The sequence below is a fragment of the Melanerpes formicivorus genome, unplaced genomic scaffold (assembly GCF_026170545.1).
Source record: "Melanerpes formicivorus ecotype bairdi unplaced genomic scaffold, bMelFor1.0.p_v2 SCAF_7, whole genome shotgun sequence".
NCBI lineage: Eukaryota > Metazoa > Chordata > Aves > Piciformes > Picidae > Melanerpes > Melanerpes formicivorus.
Window position 1 is genome coordinate 15,476,265 of NW_027142359.1, and position 21,007 is coordinate 15,497,271.

At 37.5% G+C, this 21,007-nt stretch overlaps 1 protein-coding gene across 8 annotated transcripts in view; it reads right to left on the minus strand.

Annotated features, from left to right (window-relative positions):
* The window catches only part of TTLL7 (tubulin tyrosine ligase like 7), a 77,214-nt gene that overhangs the window by 40,651 nt on the left and 15,556 nt on the right, over positions 1–21,007 (minus strand). For 3 of the 8 annotated variants that reach the window (XM_068141143.1, XM_068141145.1, XM_068141141.1), the window contains 7 exons: positions 16,646–16,723; positions 15,436–15,610; positions 15,166–15,294; positions 13,737–13,858; positions 12,956–13,023; positions 7,874–8,032; positions 2,169–2,385 (listed from right to left, as the gene is read on the minus strand). In XM_068141143.1, coding sequence (XP_067997244.1) covers positions 2,169–2,385; positions 7,874–8,032; positions 12,956–13,023; positions 13,737–13,858; positions 15,166–15,294; positions 15,436–15,460 — 720 coding nt within the window. In that variant the 5' untranslated portion in view covers positions 15,461–15,610; positions 16,646–16,723. Of the gene's footprint in view, positions 1–2,168; positions 2,386–6,598; positions 7,854–7,873; positions 8,033–12,955; positions 13,024–13,736; positions 13,859–15,165; positions 15,295–15,435; positions 15,611–16,645; positions 16,724–21,007 lie in introns of those variants that run through there. The other 5 variants (XM_068141142.1, XM_068141144.1, XM_068141146.1 and 2 more) reach the window with 5 other exon arrangements.

Below are 21,007 nucleotides of genomic sequence, written 5' to 3' on the forward strand. Positions count from 1 at the left end.
AATATCTTTTACATATAAACTCATCTGCCATGTTGATATCTGCCAAAACTGCTCATTTTTTTCTGGCTGGTAGCCATACATTCAAAGAGAGATAAATTTCAAGATACACATAACATAAATGAGTATTATAGTTCCTTTATGGAGCAAAATGTCACCAGCAACATATTCACATTATCACTTGTGTTTAAAAAAAACAGAACCAAAACCCAAATCTTTTCAGTGCCAACTTATAAATCATGATTTATATGTTTACATTATCTCCCAGGACAGATATTAACTTCACTTTCCACTGACTAGCACAATGACTGTCCTCATCACAGTGACAATTCTGTCATGTTTGATTCCTTACTTGAGTGTAGTTGATACTTTGACCATAAGCCTTCTGTTCTAATTTCGTTTTGATAAGACAGCCAATAAATAACCCAAGCCTTCTGCTGTCATTTATCTCACTGCACTTATGTATAAAAAAATTACCAAAATTTGAAAAAACCAAAACAATTAATTTAATTGCAGCCTAATTAACAATATATTGCATTAGCACTACAAGCAATTAATTTCTTCCATGGCTTCCAATTACAGCTTTGAGAATCATTCTGAAACGTATTGGTTTTGAGTGATTCTGTCATCTTTCCATGAAATTCAAATTATTGCAAACAAAAGCAATTATTTCTCCAATGACAAACTAATGAAAGTGTTTTGTTAAAAATCTGAATCACTCTTCAGTGAGAACTTATCTAGAACAATGCCATCCAAAGAACAATGTCATTGATGATATGCCAGGTTATTTCATACGATAGGCAAACTACAACACAAACAGTGGTGAACACAGAAACAACTGTCTGTTCTGTTTATCCACTCAAGAGTGTATTTTCAGGGCTGCTAATTAAACATTTTTTTTTACATTTCAAACAAACTATTCCAAATATAATATTGGAACTTTTCCAAATACACCATTTTTACTGGACTCCAAATTATACTTGCATTCTTTAGAGGTGCACTTAAAGTAGACAATTTTAGGTGACAAATGGGGAAAAAGGCTCTCCATCTGTTGTCTATGCTTTTCAAGCTGCATGGAAGCAGCTTGAAAAGTATATAGTATGGAAAAGGAAAGAGACAGTAGCAATGAGGTACAGAGTGAGGTATAAGAAACTCAATCTACTGATGCCTCCCAGTGTTTCAAATCTACTTCTTACTAGAAATTCGCACTTTGGTTGGTGCCAGAAAAGGTTTACACCTCTCCAAACAGCAAGGTGCTATACATCGAACAGGAGGATTAAAGTGCCACAAAACTTCATCATGTCACAGTATCACAGTATCACTTAGGTTGGAAAGGACCTCGAGGATCATCGAGACCAACCTATCAACACAGACCCCATGACTAGACCATGGCACCAAGTGCCACGTCCAATCTCCCCTTGAACGCCTCCAGGGTCGATGACTCAACCACCTCCCTGGGCAACCGGTTCCAATGCCGAATGACTCGCTCGGTGAAGAACTTCCTCCTCACCTCGAGTCTGAACCTCCCCTGGCGCAGCTTGAGACTGTGTCCCCTCGTTCCGGTGCTGGTTGCCTGGGAGAAGAGGCCAACCTCCTCCTGGCTACAACCACCCTTCAGGTAGTTGTCCCTTACCACTTCTTGGTTCTCTGCAAGTTCATAGGCAACCCTCCGTCACATTCATGAACTCCTATTGTGCTTTCTGTTTTCTGCACAGGTTCCCAATACAACGGCACTCAGCAGAAGCTCTAAACTTCAAGGATGTTAAACAGGAGATAAACCTAATATGCTCCCCCACCCAATACTGAATCAGATAAATATAAAAGCAATGTAACTATTCTTGAAGTGACCTTCTTCCATTTTTTTTGAGTTGAATGCCAAAAATAGACATCATCTGCTTTCTCTTAGGAAATATTTAAAGTCTTCAGCATACATACATGAAAAATTGTATGAAATTCTTATACATCAGCAGTAATGTGGCTACATTTCTGATTTTGATAGAAAAGTATAAGTATCTTTCCTTTTCATTTTTTCTCTTCAATGACAATACAAAAGTTCTTGTAGAATATCAAATATGAAATTAAATCTCATCACAACCTCTTTTATTTTACCTACTCCAAACACTGCATAGGTAAATGTCTACATTCATAAAATGGAATGAACTCCAACTTACCAAATTTGAGTCACTGGGAGGATGATACTTTTCTGTGCCCATTCTTACGAGTCCATCATGATATAAAAATACTTTTAATGGATCACAGGAGGTTATGAGAATATAGACACGTAAATCAAACTTGTAGCCTTCCATAAGAAATGGTTTGTCAAGATATTCCTGAACAATCAAGTGATCCTGAGCTTGTAACTTTTCTCCATTTCTTATTAAAGAGATCCTGGTAAAAACAAAGGTCATTTTAAAAATATGGACATTATTCTTCAAAACAGATTTTCATGATCACCCAGCAAAGTAGTTAGGTGGAAGTCTACCTGGAAAAAAAGACTTACAGAACTGATTTGCAGGGTAGAGAAAAGGCTCCATTCACTTACATGGTGCTTCACTGGATGAAAAAAGGCAATAAGCCATTTCAAAATAACTTTCTGCTTCCTTTGATTCACCAATTTGTAATAACGGGTTCCCACTACACTTAGAAATTGTTTGGCAGAACACGCAGTCTCCGGCTTCTGTCATTATTCCCCCTGCAGCTCTAAAAATAGGCTTTCAGTCTTTGTCATAACTGCTGCCCAAGGTACAGGCTGCAAGGAACTTTCAGTGCTCACTTGACTTAATTATGATGTTTGCAGAGCAGGACACCGAAAAGTACAACTAAGTATGGCATAGATTAAGCTCATTATTTCTGTACTCCAGCTTGCCCACATCAGGATGAAAACTGGTTTACATACAGACAACAAGCAGTTAGTCCCTAACTACACAGATTTTCAGTGTATAATTATTAACTCTGAATTCCCTTAGCTTTTAGGCCCTAATCTTACTCTACTGTTTATGACACATTTGAGTCTTCTGGTGCTGAATACTTCCAATATACCCAAGTACTTTCCAGGAATTTCTCTGAATTATGATGCTGCATTTGCCTTCAGCTTACCTTTGTCATCAGAAAGAACTGAAACACAAGGAAATGAAAAGTTTGGGGGCTTTACTTTTACGGTAATTCTGATATATTTGTAATAACTAAGAGCCCTACTGCATTGTATAAGCCAAATTTATATTAAAAGTAATAAAGCTAAAACTGGAATATCTAAAAACAAGAACAGAGTTAAGAATCAACTTGCAGTATTTATCTCATTTTCTTTTTATTGTGCAGCCCTGTCACAACTAACATAGGTCTCTTCATAGGTGTCCCTCCTGCAGCTGGTTGCTCCCTCCTTCCAAGAGTGCACTTCCAGCTACATCCCAAACAGCCTCTCCTTTGTTTCTCCTGCACCTCATGGCTGCCACTCTTAAATATGTTTGTGTTTCTTTGACTAGCTGTAGTTTTGGCAGGCAGTGGAGTGGTTGGGCTGGTCTCAGACCCGTGGAAGATCCTAACACTCCCTTACACACAACACACCAGCAGCTCCCAGACACTGTAAGCCTGTCATTTGTGCCCAGTACAATCTCACCTTCTGAACCTAAGCACAACAGGTTAAAAAAAAAACCTTTTCTTTTTAGATGAATCAACTGACACAGTGGATTGCTCATGGACTCCACTGTGATAATTGAAGACATTTATTTAGAGCATCTGAGGGCCTTACACACCTGCCCAAAGATCGGTGATGTAACACATGAAAGTTACAAAGACCAGAGCTGTGTCAATTAGCTTATTCTAATATTGACATAATACATGGGTAAAGATAACACTCTTGCTCCTATACTAGAATAACAAACATGCATTACTTTCACTAGCCTAAATTGTTTCTGCTTTCTTATCTGCAAGGTCAGGACTGTCTTGGATAGTAAATTGTCATTATTCCAAGGCTTTGAGCTTATTTGCACAGAGTCTCCTTTGTTTGTTTCATCTGCTATTGCTGTTCCGATCCCCACGTCTCCCCCTTTTCTATTAATAAAGAAGACTCGATTAACTGTGCGAGTTACCATGCCTTGAATGCACTGTAGCATACAGGGAATGCAAATCAAGATACAAACAAAACCCATCAAACACATCAGCCCAATCTGCAGCATTCTCTGAGTCCATCCTGCTAATCTTTCAAACCATTCACTGAACCATCCAAACCCACCATCTTGTTTCAATTTCTCAACACCCTTTTGCAGGCTTTCAATGCTTGCATGGATAGATACTGAGTGATTAGACAAATTCATACAACACAGTCCTTCAAACTCTTGACAACCATGACCTTGCACTAACAACAAAAAGTCTATCACTGCTATTCTGCAAAGTAGCATGTTGAACAGAATCCACATCTAACAGGAGTTCTTTCAAGGCAAGGGAGGAGGCATTATTCTGTTTTGCTAACCAACTTCCCATTTTGCTTAGTGTGCCCAGGGCCTTAGCCACTGCCACTCCTGGAGAAAAGAGAGATGTCATCACCATTTTTCCTGTTTCCCCAAAATTTATGTTGTCATCACAATCTGCTTCAAAGGCATGAATGTTACACTTCTGCCTTTTCCTAAAATGGTTAAAAATCATAGAAGTGTTTGGTGTCAACATGGTCAAACGCCCAAGACTGCAAAGTCCTTCCTTGATCCATGAGGGTAATGCTGGCCAGGCTCTATCCTCACAGATAAGGAAAATACCTGCAGGCAGGCAGCAAGGATGAGAAGGCCCCTTCATTGGTATGGATTCGGTCTGATTACACCATGCACTGTGCTTTTTGTATTGCTTCCCTGCTGGAGTGACATCCTGAATATTCATGGTTCTGTCCAATGTAGCATTAACATAACACAATAACCCATTTTTACTGATCCTAACATACTGATCTCTTGAGGCTCTAATTCAGCTAAGCGCAGGTGCTCAGTCCTTGTAGTTGTTCCTACCTTTGGCCTAATGTTTTTTCTTTCAAATTTCTCCCAACTAAAGCCTCAAAAATTTTTATCCCCCATACATTTTGTTAAACCACACTCAAAACCACATATAAAATGAAAATTTGAGAACATAACATACTTTGACTATTCTTTCTTGTGACATAATACCTGAACTCCTCCTTTTTGTTTTTATAACAGGAAAATGTCTTTTGTGCTATAATCCATTTTGACATTATTCCTTAACTATGACATTCTGGCGAGTTAACATATAAATCTGTGCGAACATGTTTCCTGATTACATGACAATTAAGCCATCATGATATTCAGTCCTAATTCAGATGTTTTCTGGTGACATTCTCATGCAATCAATCTTGGATTGATGCTCTTGATCTCACTTTATCATGGCAGTCATTGTGGTCAGTCTTAGGCGTGCTTATTTTCAGCTTCATGGGCACTGCTGTTCATCACATCCTTTGATTCTTGTGCTGTCTTCTGCTGAGATGACTGCAGCACTGAGTTGCAAAATTGATATTACCAGGTCATGACATGGGTTGGTTTTTACTGGCTGGTATTACTAAAGCCTGTAGGTGATAACATCTGCATCCCTATCCTAGACTTTTTCTTTTCCTAGGCTAAACTTCTGTCTGATGTATCAAAAATTCTCTTTTTTTTTTTTTTTTATAATTCTTACCTTAATGCTATTGTGAATACAAATAAAATTTAAAAAAAGAAAAAATCCATATATCAAACTCCTAACTTAAGTTTAGTAACAAAAATCCCTAAAAAACTTAAAGAACTAAGTTAAAATAAATCATCAAATCAATGCCTAAAAAAGGAACAGAAAAAGATGTTGCATTACCTACAGCACACCCTATTTTAAATTGAAAATGTACTTACTATAATCCATGCTTATATTGCATATTACATATTACATAGAGCTCTTTTGAGATGCTATAACATGCAAAGAGGTTTGAACCAGAATAAAAACTTAGGCTCTGAACTCATAGAATAACTTATTCTACTGAAACTTACCATTATCACTTATATATTATTATTATTAATTACCATATTTATAATTAACCACTAATTATAATAGCATATAATTATCATGTGCTTATCAAATTTATTTTAATTACTTACTATTATTACTTATTACATGACATACCTTATTACAATTACTAAATGCTTATAAACACTCATTATTCCTTATCTTTACCATCAAATGTAGCTGTTACAAACATAAAATCTCCAAGATTCCTTATAATCAGCAATCAATGCTAAAATAATTATCCATATCAGATTTGCATCTACAAAACGCTGAAATATCTTTCTTAACAGAACTTAACACTGTTACTTTAAATCTTATATACAGCTTCTGCAAAGCTACAAAAAACTGCAAGCAAGGGAGAATGCAATTACAGACAGAGAAGGAGGGGGGTGAAGGTGGGGGGAAAAGCTGCTTTCTACTCTGAAGTTGCTTTTTCACTAGTTTCTTGGTGATGAAAAATAGAGTAGTGTTTCTTTAAATAATCAAGGGCTGGTAGCCACCTCTGCTGCTGATGTACGAAAGCTACCGCAGTCCCTGCCGCCGCTTGGGCAACGGGAGGGGCTTTGCAGCCACTGCTCACCTCTTCTGCCGGGCTGGCCCCACCGCGCTAAGGCTTGAAACGCCCAGAGCAGGAGCCCTTGCCTTCCCCAGCTCCGTGCTGCTTGCCGCGCAGTTCGAAAGAAGCTGCAAAAGCCTCTGCTGCCAAAGTCTCTGGATGTTGATGCACGCAGGCTGTCAGCACATCGGTCACAGCAGGATTTCTTAAGGCACACAAAACTCTTTGGCAATCAATTTTTCCCACTTGCTTCTCCAAGGCAGCTGCAGCCATCAGACATTGGTTTAATCTCTCAGATCTTATTCTTCTTAGCATAGTCCCAAAACTTAGCTCTGATCTCATCCCAGATCCCTGGATCATGCACTGTCCTTCCAGTGCTAGAGAAGTGGTGCTTAATAGCTGAAAAGAGTATCTGCTGAGAAGCTGAGGTACTGATAGATTTCTCATGTTGCTTAAAGATTTTCCGAATGGCTTCCAGGACAGATTTCTGCTCTCGAGCCATACTTTTCCTCTGGTCTTTAACAATATCTCTAAAAATGCTCAAAATGTTTTTCTTCTTCTTGCATTAATTGATTCCACATAGTTCACAGCTGCTCACCTCTTGTACAGCAAGGAGGAGATTGCAACATGCATGTATTTGTGTTTCCTTTCAACACCTCTCAGTTCAGCTGTGCTCCACCATCGGTTTCCTTCCTTTCAGGGGTCTGGCCTGGAGGGGTCCCCAAGAAAATTCAAGTCCCTTATTCCGGCGCCATTTCAAACAGTGGATTGGTCAAGGGCTCCAATGTGATAATTGAAGACATTTACTTAGAGCATCTGAGGGCCTTATATACCTGCCCGAAGACCGGTGATGTAACACATGAAAGTTACAAAGACCAGAGCGGTGTCAAGTAGCTTATTCTAACATTGACATAATATATGGGTAAAGATAACACTCTTGCTCCTACACTAGTCTAAATTGTTTCTACTTTCTTATCGGCAAGGTCAGGACTGCCTTGGATAGTAAATTGTCCTTATACCGCATTCCAAGGCTTTGAGCTTACTTGCACAGTCTCCTTTGTTTGTTTTATCTGCTATTGCTGTTCCAATCCCCACATATCACAATTAAAATAATATTAATAGAGAATTAATTCTGTAATTATGCTAACACGCAGAGCAACGTTAAAACACCACTTCGATTTAGCTTTATATTATAGTTGTTTCTGTTTGTTAAGTGAACACAATCTTCTTACTAATGCACAGCTTCTGTTACTGTTGTAAATAGCATTGGATTTCATCTGAAGTTAATGCACAGCTTACCCATGCCCCATTGCACCATTAGCTGGTTTGACTATGAAAGTCTTCTGTCTACGTTTCTTCTTCAGTTCTTTCACATAGTTCTGAAACTGTGTATACTCTGCAGGGAAGATCCATGTTCGAGGAATAAAACTATATTCCTGAGGCTGACTCTTGATCATTCTGCAAGAAAGTGTAATTCAGTTAAAATCTTTTAACTACTTTGATGTTTCGATTCCCAGGATTAAAAAGCATTCACAAAAATTTGACAAGGAATTTTTTTAGCAGAATGCTGTAGTATGAGAGCAAACTTCTGCAGCTGTTTAAAGACAGTTAAAAGCTCTAGAATGTATTAATATGCACACTTTAACAACAACAAAACCAGATGATCTTGTGCATTTTTTCTTATTACTGTATTTCCTTATTCTGTTACTGACATCCATCTTCGTTTTTGGCATCCACCTCACTCCTCTTACATTTTTTGTTCGGCTACTTTGATGATTTAATACTATTCCTATTCTTAGAAATAGTACACTTACAACAGACCATGTGATTATAGATCTTTTTCTACCTAATAGACTTGGATTCCTATTCCTATCTTTTTTTTTTTTTCCCCACTTGGAAGGATGGGGATATTTGATAAGCATTTTCATTTTCATATAGGCATGAGTTTGGAGATGTATGGGGTTTGATACACAGAAAGAAGGATGACCTATGATATCTGGAGTTTCTTCCTGGGTGCAAAAAAATCATAGTAACAAGGACTGAATTTAAAAAGAAAACAATTTAAGATTGGTTTTGGTTTTTTCTAGTCTCTTTAAGGAATTTCAGATTTTGATTGCAGTAAGTATTCTTTGACACAGGCCAAGCAACTGCTCATGCACCTCCAGTATAGGGCAAAACATAAAAGCTTGGATTCATGTTTGATACCAGCCATGTTGTGATTAAGTTTACCTAAGCACCTTATTAAGTCAAAAGAAAGCAAAGAAATGCAAAGCAACACAAAGAGGATAAAGCAGCAGAACTAAAACAAAAGAAGTTTAACACACTGTAAGGAACAATCTCTGAAACTGACTCTTGGTGGTACTGTGTACACTAGTATATCATAGTTCCCAGTAGAATACATTTAGGTTTTGATGAATTAAAAGATGGGTGCAGCTAGCTTGTTTCAGATACTCAGAATACCTGAAATTTCATACATAACCTCATGTGAAATGAGTCTGAGTAACTCAAAACTAGATCTAAACTACAAGCATCCACAGACTAGCACAAACTGGCTGGGTATTTTTTTAAGAATAATTGACATAGGAAGTTCCCCTACTATGATTTGCTTTTCAATGTTACTATGATTAATTTTAATACTTTTATATTAGTTATAGATTTAGGTATACATCTCCATTTTGTAATGAAAACTGATATCATCAGGATAACTCACATGTAAAAGAGAAAATGTAATTTCAATTGTTTATTTCTACTATGAGACTACATAATACTCCTTATGCAACATAAGAGACTCTTTCTTTAAGTGGCTCAAATACTAGTGAAATAAACAGAGCTGCCAGCCACATCTGTAAGGCTAGGACAGTAGCCAACCCCTCTTGGTATAATAGATACACTGTCACCAAATTGTTTATCAAACTACCCAACAAACACTGCAGAAAATCACAATAGCTATAGTAGTCCTGAAGTACTGCATGAGGTTCAGTGCTTCTGCAGCTTCACTCTAACTATTGTTTTTACAAATCTGGTTTGATGAATGCCACCAAATAACTAGAAAAAAGGTAAGTATTATATAAGTATTATATAGTAAGTATTATGTAACATGATTCGTGTATATTTTTAACCTATTCTCAATCTGCAATATAGTTATTATTACCTTGCTAACTGAATAGCTTATCTAGGCAGAGATTTTCCTATTTTTAGGCAAAAGGCAATTTCCATTTGCTTGAATTCCTCTCTAAATGATTTATCATATGCATCCTGAGGTGTTACATGAGAGACTTGCCATTTAACTTACAAGCTTCAATACACATACTTCCCATTGATTGAATACAGATTCATGCTACTCTAGACACATTAATATTATTTTGTGACTGCGAGTACATCAGTTCTATATTCCTTTTTCTATCTTATGCATAATTGGGTAGATTACAAACACTTAACAATATGAGGCAGAATACTTAACTGATGTTTACAAGTTTGGGTGCCCACTGAAATTTCAACAACAGAATTTAGCTCTGTTCTTTTCCTGCTTAGCCTAATTGAGAAATGGCTTAGGAATGTCATCAAGTGGCCTGCAGAATCAAGACCAATTCCACTACAATAGCCCTATTTTCCAGCACATCTACTGTGCTATCCTCTACTGTGGGTAATAACTTTTTCACTGTGTTGCTCTATCCTTTAGCCTTTGCAGTCTTTAGCAGGAGTTCTCATCAAAGTCAACACCAAAATACCGTTCTTCTGAGTGTTATTTTAGCTCACAGATGTGATCAGACTGTGTTCGTCTCCCAGAGTGCGAAAAAACCAGAGGTTGAACAAATCATAGGTTACCAAACACATGACTGAGGTTTCAAGATCCTCTGGCTTTTCATATACAAACAGAGGTTAGCGGGTAAGTATGAATGAGAATGACTCTTGGTCCATGACCAGTTCACAAACCTTTTAAACACAAACAGTGAAGGTGCTGCAAAAAAGGCCATCTCATATATGGGTCTGTTCTCCTTCCCATCCACCCAGTACATCTTCTCTCACACTTCATTGTATTCATTCTTTAACCATACATCCTTCATATGAGAAGATCTCACCTGAGCGACCATTTACAGAAATTAAGATCTGGCTGGCCCTACACTGGCACCTCTCTTTCATTTTTCCTTTTCAGGTAACTCCCCTTGAAAACAATGCTTGTGCCTCCTTTTGTTCTCAATTACATTCCCGGTTCTGCCTGTTCCATTACCCTGTGTCCCTACACTTTGTGTGCTGGATTGTCTTCTTTCATGTTACACGTGCTAACACATTACACTGCTCCTTTCCACCTTTGCATGTGAAAACAGCATTGTCCTGTGGTTCAGAGTGCCTGGATATTGGCTTTGAGAGCAATTCCCTGAAGTGCAGTTGCTCATGAGTAATATTTGCCTCTTAGAGTCTGATAGATTTGTTCTTCTGGTCTATTCCAAACATTTCGCATAAAATGGCAGGGGTGAGATCAGTACAATAAAAAAAGGTAGGAGTAGAAGAGCCCAGTCCTGACCAATTCTCAGCAGTTGTTTCATGAACTCTCAATGGTACAAACCCCACAGCTATTCTGAATCACCAACAGGAATAGAAAAGACTGCATGCAGCAGAGAAGCAAAAGAACAGAACTAGCATTTCTGCACAATCCTGTTCAAATACATTTTAAGACAGAACAGCAGCTGTATGAAACAAACTCCTCTACTGCACTGACAAGAGCTTGCCAAACCCTGTATCCCAATTGAATTTTGATTTCACGTATGTACGTCTGTTTCACAAGCAGCGTCAGGTTGTATCATCTTGATTTTCATGTACTGTGGTGGTTTTAGGCTATGCCTTTAAAATGTAGATACAGATTTCAAGCAGCAAAGTAGAAAAGTATAAATAAATCACTATTGGGTGCAAAAAGGAAAACAAAAGATTATTCTAAACAAATTCATTGGGTAAATATCTAGAATAAGAGGAGCTGTACCATAACAATTCTTCCCTTTTCCCTTCTCTTTTCTGATCTCAGATTTTTTGTAATGTGGTGGGTTGAAGTTTCCCCCCAACATGTATTATCAATACTCAGTATTTGTAAGGCTAGTACTGCAATGAAACAGACTGAATAAAGCCCTGTTATAGCTACTGATATTAAGTGACATTAAATTACTTCTATCTTATCTATAATGTGTGCACTCTGCACTGAGTACCTTTAAATTGTGTTTCAAACTCAGGATTCAGTAGGTTGAGAGAGGTATAATCAGACTGTATTTGAAAACAGTGCACATGGTAGCAAGAGCCTTTTGTCCATTTTGTGGATTTTGTTAAAATCACAGAACTGCAGCAATACACAGGGATACCACTGCTGATCAAGCTGACCAACGCTGTTCCACTGTTTTCAAGACTGCTCCAAGAAGCTGTTTGCTTACACATGCCATCTCTGTTTTTACTTAAAGTCTGGAAGGGGCAGTGAAAAGAGCTCATGTAGCTTGTATTGACATAAGGAAGCTCTGGCCTACACATAGGACAGGTAAACACCATAGCAATGCACATATTTGCATCACTACATGTACAACATATGCAACTGTTATGTGTTCTATTTACAAAACAGAAGGAAAATAATGAGAGAGGAGATACCACATCAATTACATTAATATATGGAAACAAATCCTCTTCTGGTAACAGGAAATGCAGCGTCATTAAGTTTGGAGGCCAAAAGGTTAACTCTGTTAATAACTGCTCTTTAAACTAATTTAGATTAAAAGAATCAAAATATTCACGTACATTTATCCCTAAACTTTTCCTTATTTCCAGGCTGTTGTACCATTATTTAGCATTGTTTTCTTGCAGATCTTACTCACAGATTGTCAGCAAGGATAATTCCTCAGAACCCAGTTATTCCAATACAGTGAGGAGAACTTATAATTAGACAAGTAAGTCTCTCTGACTTATTGCTCACATTAGCAGTAAGATGGCTCACATTTTTCAAATTTGATATACACAAAAAATAGTCATTAATTATTTTAAACAAATAATATCCATCCACTAACTAGTTGGGGTTTTTTGTATATACCAATACAGGATATATGTCTGGATATATTATGTATTAACAGTATTATACATTAATTTAAGGCTCCCCTACAGTCTGCAATGCACAGACAGAGAACTGAATCAATACCATTTTCCACTGAAATCAACTAGCAAGATGCATTAGCCTGCTTCAATGCTACAGATCCAGGACCAAAGTCAAAGTGATTAATTACTCAGAAATTATTCTTGGTCCTCTCATACCCTCTTAATAAAGAAACCTTACAAGCAACAATTGAGTATTAAACTTCATTACATTCAGATGAGAAACTTAATATTAAAAAAAAAAAATACAAAATAATAAATTACTTAGTCATGTTTCTTGCCAGAAAATCCTTTCTGCAGATCTCTCCCATTCCTGGAAAATGGTTGATTCTCTGATGAAGCAGAAAAAAAGGGAGTTAGTCGGTACTTTTTAGTTCTCCTGGTACACGTAATGCAATCATCTAAAATGTTCAGTTGCATGCTCAGGTAAATATAATTAGTGTCACATAAATATTATTTAAGATAATATCTTACATTATACTGTGTATTCTTAGCAATACTAAAGATGATGAGATGATGCAAGTTGTATTCTCCTCCACTACCATGATATGCCCTTTGACTTCTTTTCACACACAAAAAAATCATAATCTTAATAATCATAGTCTTACCATAATCTTATTGAAAGCTATCTAGGGACACAGAATGGCAAAACCAAGGAATTATTTATTCACAGAAATTGTGGAGAGTGCTCTGCTTGTTAACTTACTGGTTAAAAGCTTTTAAGTACCTCACAAATGATGTTTTGTGTCTTCTTTCAAACTCTGATCATTCACCAGACCCAAGTGGCAGACCAAAGCATGAATAAATAGCCCCAAATATGTAGACACCAGATTGTAAGTAGCATGAACAAATAAATACGGAAAAGAGAATAGGATTTTTAAAATCTGTAGTGGCATAGCTTTATTACAGTTTGGTTGGTGGTGGTGTTTTGTGGGGGGTTTTGCGTCTCCATACAAATGTAACTCTCCAAAAACGACACATTATCAAATGTTTCAGAATGAAGCAGTTTACTGAAATGTGTCTGAAGTCCTAACTTGTGCTCTACCTGGTAGTTCCGAAGTTCAGCAATCTTTTCTTGTTGCACAGCAGAATCACTCCATATAAGATTAGCTGTTTCATCTTCATCACGTGTGGTCACAAATCCCATTTCTCGTATGACTACACGCACTACAGAGAAAGCACATACTTAGGGGATCTCTAAAATGGATTTTCAAAATACAAACAAATCTATTAAGATTTTAAATACTTCCAATATTCAACCCTTTAAGAAAATGTTAACATGCAATCTATTATTTATCTTTCCATCAGTTTATTGCAAACCTGTCATTATAACATTACAGCACCTTGTACTGGGGCTGGAATTAGAGCACAACTGTAAAGGGCTTTGGGGCATTCCACAATCAGCTACTGAAAGTCTACTTTTATGGCTTTTAGACTTATCTTGGCTATCACATATCACAGAACAGTAGGAGTTGGAAGGGATCTCTGGAGATCATTTAGTCCAATCTCTTTGCTAACGCAGGTTCACCCAGGGGAGGTTATACAGGAACACGTTCAGGCAAGTTTTTAGTATGTCCAGGGAAGGAGACTCCACAACTTCCATAGGCAGCCTGTTCCTGTGCTCTGACACCCTCCAAGCTAACTTTTTCCTTATGTTTAAGTGAAACCTCTTGCGTCCTATTTTGTGCCTCTTGTCCTACCACTGGCTACACTGTCCCACCCTCTTCACTGGTAAGAACCCCTCTGAGTCCTCTCTTCTCCAGGCTGTTAATTTTCAAACAGTGATGGCTCCAAGTGCCATTGCAGAAGGGTGAGCCAAAGACCTCTGAAAAATTAGCAGTTGAAGCAACATCTCAGAAGCAGCATCACTAAGGGCTGCATGCTAAATCAAAGCCAGACTGAGCTAGGCAGGAGACTTTCCTGGCACCGGGCAGGTAGGGTTTTGCAGTACACAGCCCCAGACAGGAACCGTCAGCAAAGCCATTCTATGATTCTATAAGGTACAGTAGTTAGAAAAGAAAATGCATATATTATTTTCATATTAAAAATATAAAAAATATTATGTGCCAGGCATAACTCAGGCTCCAGAAGAAAAGATTTTTCTGAAGTAGTTCCAAGCATCAAAATATAAAGCATTTGAGGATTGTATTGAGAAACCTTCATTAATAATTATTTAACATGAAATTTACACTGTTCATCTTTCAGGGCTTTAAGTCAACTTCCAAACACATACATCGATCTCCCACAACCTTCTTGATTACTTTTTTTGCATTTCAAAACCCTTCCCTGAGTAAGAATTGAAAAGTAATAGACATATAGCGTTCAAGGCTATCATCACAATGTTACAAATAAAGGTTTCCTACAAAAGAAAACCTTTTGGAAATGTCTTCCTGTCAGCAATAATCCACCCCATTAGTAAGCAATTCACTCATGTAAATGGCTATTAAGATGAAACCACAATTTTAGTCTCCTACCAATTTCATATTTTGTGCCAGCAACATTTGCAGTGATGACTCCATTTTTCTTCTTTCTGGCTTTTCTTTTAATTGTGCTTTGATAAGGTAGTTCCGAACTCAAAGTCAGAGGTGAAGATCCATGGTTATCTTTGAAAAATAAGGTTGCAACTATCAACATTTTTCTATCTTGACATACACATATGAACTAAAACTAACTTTGTTCCAAATCAGAGGTAACTGCATACTGAATAACTAATAGGCTTTATTAAAAAACCAAGACTTGCATACCTCCCTCATTAGGCAAGGATGGCATTATAGCCTAAGACAGTGCGGAGCAGAGCCCAAATTCCGTTCCAAGTTGTCAAAAAATGATGGAGTTGTCAAAGCCAAATTATTTAAAACTTCAGTCATAGCATTTCAATCTCTGGTTATAGAAAGCATTAGTTCTGGAATAGATAAGTATCTGTGTTAAAAAAAAAATAATAAATGTGTATATATATATGAGAGGCTTCACTACTGAGAAATCCTTAAAAAATAAATGGCAGAAAACAAAGTACAGAAATGCTTTTAATAACCAGTCAAAAGCAGTGTTTATTTTAAGAGACTGATCAAGCTGGATGGAAGATTTGGGGCATGATAACAGGTAACACTGAATTCAATCAATACTGCAAACTTTTATCTCCACAAACTTGTTTTTATAAAAATTTTAAACCATAATCCAATTGTTTAAATTAAGCACAATGTACTATGTGTTTTCAGATACCAAATGGGAAATAACTGAAGTAATTTTAATAACCTTTTTCCACTTTTTATCAATATCTTTAATGCAGTTAATCCAATAATCACTTCATAAACCATGGCTGCAGTTTCATAACCACTTCATGTCAGAACAAACAATTTCAAAGATGCTTTGGGCTGGCAGTATCTAAACTCTCAGGTTCTAAACCAAGTATTGATCTGTAGAAAATGCTATTTGTTGCATCTACATTGATGAAAATGTTCAGGTTTTTTTGTCTAGGAATACACTACCGTACATGAAAATCTCACATAATGTAAAGTTTTTTAGGTCCATCTTAAGAACAACGGGCTAAAATTCTAGGAAAACAACTCAGGAATAAGATGCTTCTAAATACACCCTTACGTGACTTCAGGCATGCAAGCACTGTTATAAAAAAGTCTGCAAGGAAACAAATACTCTTTGAAAGGCTGCCTTTTTGAAACGTACACAATATAAGCTACTACTTTTTAAATGTTTTCTTTACTTTTCTGCAATTATGTGTGGATATTCCCTACACTAGCTTTAAGTTAGTATGTATTGCTACTGGTGGTGATTGTACAACTTAAGTAGGTTTGTATCAATCATGAGGAATTCCTTCTGCTATAAATAGCAGAAAATTACAGTAAAGCCAAATTCAGACATGACTTATGATGTGAAACATTTTTGGTATTAAGATTGGACAATATGTGCATTTAGCAAAATTACCAAAACACTACTTACAAATCCTAATTTTTTTCACTTGTCTTTGTCTGTGTACACACAGCAGAGAGCACAGGAGATATATTCTGGACAATCCACCTTTTTGGAAAGAAAATATAAACCAGATACCTTGAGCTACAAGATCTTATTTCTTTTAAAGACACATATCTACACTTAATCCGTTAACACAAAAGGATAAAAAGAACAGATAGTGGTTCTTCTGTGACTGCTGCCAATGTACTAGGGCCAAATTCTCTTTTGTAATGACAATCAAACCTCCCAACGTCAACAGCATTGCAGTAACACCCAGTCACACCCACATAAAATGTACTTTGCTGAACCAGAATTAAAACTTGCAGGTCATTTTGAAGCTTTAATGTTTTGGATGCCATCACCTCAGAAGGCAGCCTGAAAGTCCTCCTGCCCTTCAGCCAACTAGAATTAGAGAGAGAGGTGAGAAAGTAAAGCATTCACCCATTTGAAAGCACTGTGAGGGAAAACACCGTGCTGAACACAATGACTCACTGAACATTGCACGTTATCTGTTTCTCAAAGCTAAGAATACCACCAGAGTACAAGACATGTTTAGTTCCTGGGAATACTGAAGCATGTCTGCTAGCCAAGTAAGGATCTCTATGCATTTACACACATGCCTAGCAGTTGCTCTTTGTCTGTACTGGCTAAAAACTTTTAACAAATTTGGAAGAAATTGGAAGGCTACTAATATTTCCCTGTGAGAAATTCCAGTCCTCAATAATACAACACACTTTATAATCTATAATATAGTCAAAAAACCAAAGCAGCCCATAGGGCTTTCCTTCAGCTTAAAACCACAGAAAAATGCCTGCCCAAAGTTACTATAACACCTTGTATTCTAAAGGCGAATCATAAAGCTCCAAATGCATTGCAGTTTTGAATTACGGTTGTTTTTTTTCTTTATATAGAAATTATTCTACTCTTTTGAGAAGAATACTTGTCAGAGTTTAAATATAAAGGATCACAGTCCGTGACTTTCAACCAGTCAACTTTTTAGCACATATACATGAGTTTGTGGCAAAGAACTACGGCCACCTTTATTCTGTGGACAATTCTAAGTTTGGTCATGTGGAAAATTAATCAATTGGCCTAACTCCCGCAAAAATCACTGCAAACTGACCACTGAAGTAACTCTTTTCTTCACAAAATTATGGCTGACATTTTTTATCATCAGAGCTGAAGCATGCACAGCTCTAATGATGTCAAATCTTGTTACAAAGACACATGCACTCTTATCAGTCAAATCCTGATTTAAGCTGAATACTTCAGTCACAGAAGGGATCACTACTATACTCTGTATTGAAGCTTACTCTAAGATCCTGACTTTTCACAAGCACTGCGCTACACCAGTAAAGTCAAACTGTGTTCTGCTTTAAGCTTGCATATAATAATTCAAAACTGCTACACTTCTTTTAAGTTGCCCATCTCTAAAGAACCATTTAACTGAATACCAAATATCAGCAGTTCCAAGCTACTAGTTTTCAAAGTGCTTTACAAGTGATTCGGTCCCTTCCTTTGTTCCGGCTGGCACCATTTCCTTTCCGAAGGGCAACTACAGGTCTAACATAATTGGGCAGTCTTAGCTTTTCTTCCTGCCATACCAAGTGACAGATGAGAGGCACAGCATTTCACCTAGGAAAATCCACTACCCAGAACAATAGCTGTGAGTTGCAAGCTAAGCCTTGGGAGCAGTAGACTACCTCCTGCTTGAACATCCATGCTTTTTATGTTCCCAGTGCAGTACTGCAAGAAGTTCCAACTCTGCAGCAAGAAAAGCTAAGATCAGACTGCAATCCTCCCAGGTAAACTGCAACTGTTCAGACTGACAGGTCTCTAGGACTACGCTCTAGACGAGCAGTTCTCTAACTGAAGGAATTGGGTCATGGGGGAAAGGAAGGAATATATCTCTGAAAGCAATAAAGGGAGAGAAGAGATCTGGAAGGAAATGGTGCATGCTGAGATGCAGCACTGCAATGCCACAGGCCCTGGCAGCCACAAGCTCCCACATGTCTTTCCTTCTTCTGACTTCTACACAGCAGAAATAGCTTTGCAGGCAGCCTCTGCCATCCTGTCAGAATTGCCAGTTACAGGGCAAAGCTTATCGCAGGGCCCACCAGGTCATTCAACAGCAAAAGCAGCAACATTGTCAGGTTATGATTACATCACATTTTGAGTCAGTTCTTATATCTGTCCCAAGTTCTTACTTATAAAATAAGCACAGCTTGTAACCTGCACTCATCTACAACAATATAGAGGTATATGTATCTATTAATCTACCTGAAAGACATGTTTCTAAGAGGCTGGTTTTAATAACATGGAGAAATGTATTCTATTTCCAAACTGGAACTGACAGAGCTTGCTTAACCTTGGCAAGTCACCTATAAGCAATTTGAATTCACACTCTGACCAAAAAGGATTGCAGTTCCTGCTGTATGTATCACTCTTCCTGAAACCATGATTCATGCAAATTGATGAAGGTATGTTGCTCACTCATACCAATTTTCAGGGTGGCTGCACAAAAATGGTTAACCTGTAAGGGAAGAAAGGCTTGTGAAGAAGACATGTCCAGGTTAGTACATTCTTATAAAAACAAACACTTTTATTCAAAGTATTCTAAGGGGGAAAAGATGAGGTTATCATTACTGCTGCCTGGAACAGGTGTGAGAATGACAGCAAGAGATACACCACACACAATCCTGTCCTATAAAGAGGCAGAAGAAAAAAAATTAAAATGGAGCTCTTTCCCTCCAGGGACAGCAGAGGTAGGATACTCATGTTACAGAGGCAAGTTTTGCACAGAGAGAGACCAAGCCAGTTGTTTGAGTCCATCCAAGAGAATAGTCTGAGCAAGGTATAAGAGTGCCTGTGTGAAGAGCTGGTGACAGTAGGAAAAAGTGGGTTTGTAGTTAATGGAATGATTCCTGTTTTCTTGGTGACAAGATGTAGTATGATGTAGAAAATTAAAGAGCAGTATTTGCTGTTACACAATTTAAATACAGGAAGATAGTAAACTGTCTGAAAAATATTTTGCTTGCTTAGATTACATGCAAGTATTTTTCAATAGATCTCTAATTCCTATGTTGCTCCTCATTGCTCCAAATTGACCTCTGCCTTTCATGATCCTTCACTTTACATCCTGATGCAGTGTGGAGCTCAAAAGGCTACTGTTAATCTCTAAACAGGAATTGCATGCCATCAACCCCTTCGCCCCGTCCAAGAGTGAGCATCCCAGAAAAAGGCTGAATTAATCCAATCAATTAATCCAGTCAAATTCAAACTTAATTTTAAGTGGAAGAATTTTAGAACCTAATTCAAACAACACTCAAATCAATGAGATTCTTCAAGCTAACTTGGATCATGCCAGTAACCATGAAACCATTACTGCATACCCTAGGAAAAAAAATACTGGCTTGGATATGCACATTTAAAACATATTTCATCTAATAGATTTAGGCATTAAGAATGGAAGAATCGTCTAACATCAAAATACTCCCACGTTCCACAGAGACAACACTGTAACACTCAGTGCACTCCTCTCCTTCAAGCCATTGTGGTACTGCTGGTGACCAGTCTGAAAAGCTCCATGGGCTATACTTGCACTTAACTTTACGTATACAAACTGAAAATGCAACTCCAGATCTTAAGCTATGACACATATGGTAATATCTCCCAAACACACCTAACATTTCTTAAGTGTATTCCTATATTCTTGGTGAAGTGCTACAAAATTTAGTCTACCAGTTTCCTGCATTTTTTGTGTACAGACAAGTGACCAATCACCAACAGCAGAGTATTTTAGAATTGATTTTAAAACCAGCAGACTGCTTTCCTCTGAACCCATTAGTGCACTTTACTCAGTGCTGTCAAAGTGTCTGGAAAGGCACAGTAGCTTGGAAGAAATCCACAACACTCCTGACATAAGGAGCTTTCACTCTGAAATGGAGTCACACTGAGAATACAGTTACAAAACTTGGCAGATGACCACAGGGAGCGAAGGACACCATCACTGCACTGAAATCCACATTCCTCAGATGGAAAACTAAAATAACAAAAATGTCACAGAAAAAAGAGGAAACAGTCTTCAGAGCACTGACCAAATTTTTTCAGTCTAACCTAAATAATTGCAGGGTTTGTTCCATGAGATCTTAAAAGTGTGAAAGTCTGGATGTAGGTAAAGTCTTCTATTTATTGCAGTAAGACAAAACTACATTCTACTGCTGATGTGGAATTAAGCAATAAAATGCAGATTCAAAATGACATTAAGACTAATAAGCACTTTAACAGAAAAATGCCTTTTTCAGTACCATCCTCACATAGCAAAGTAGTAACAATTTGCAGCAATTCAAT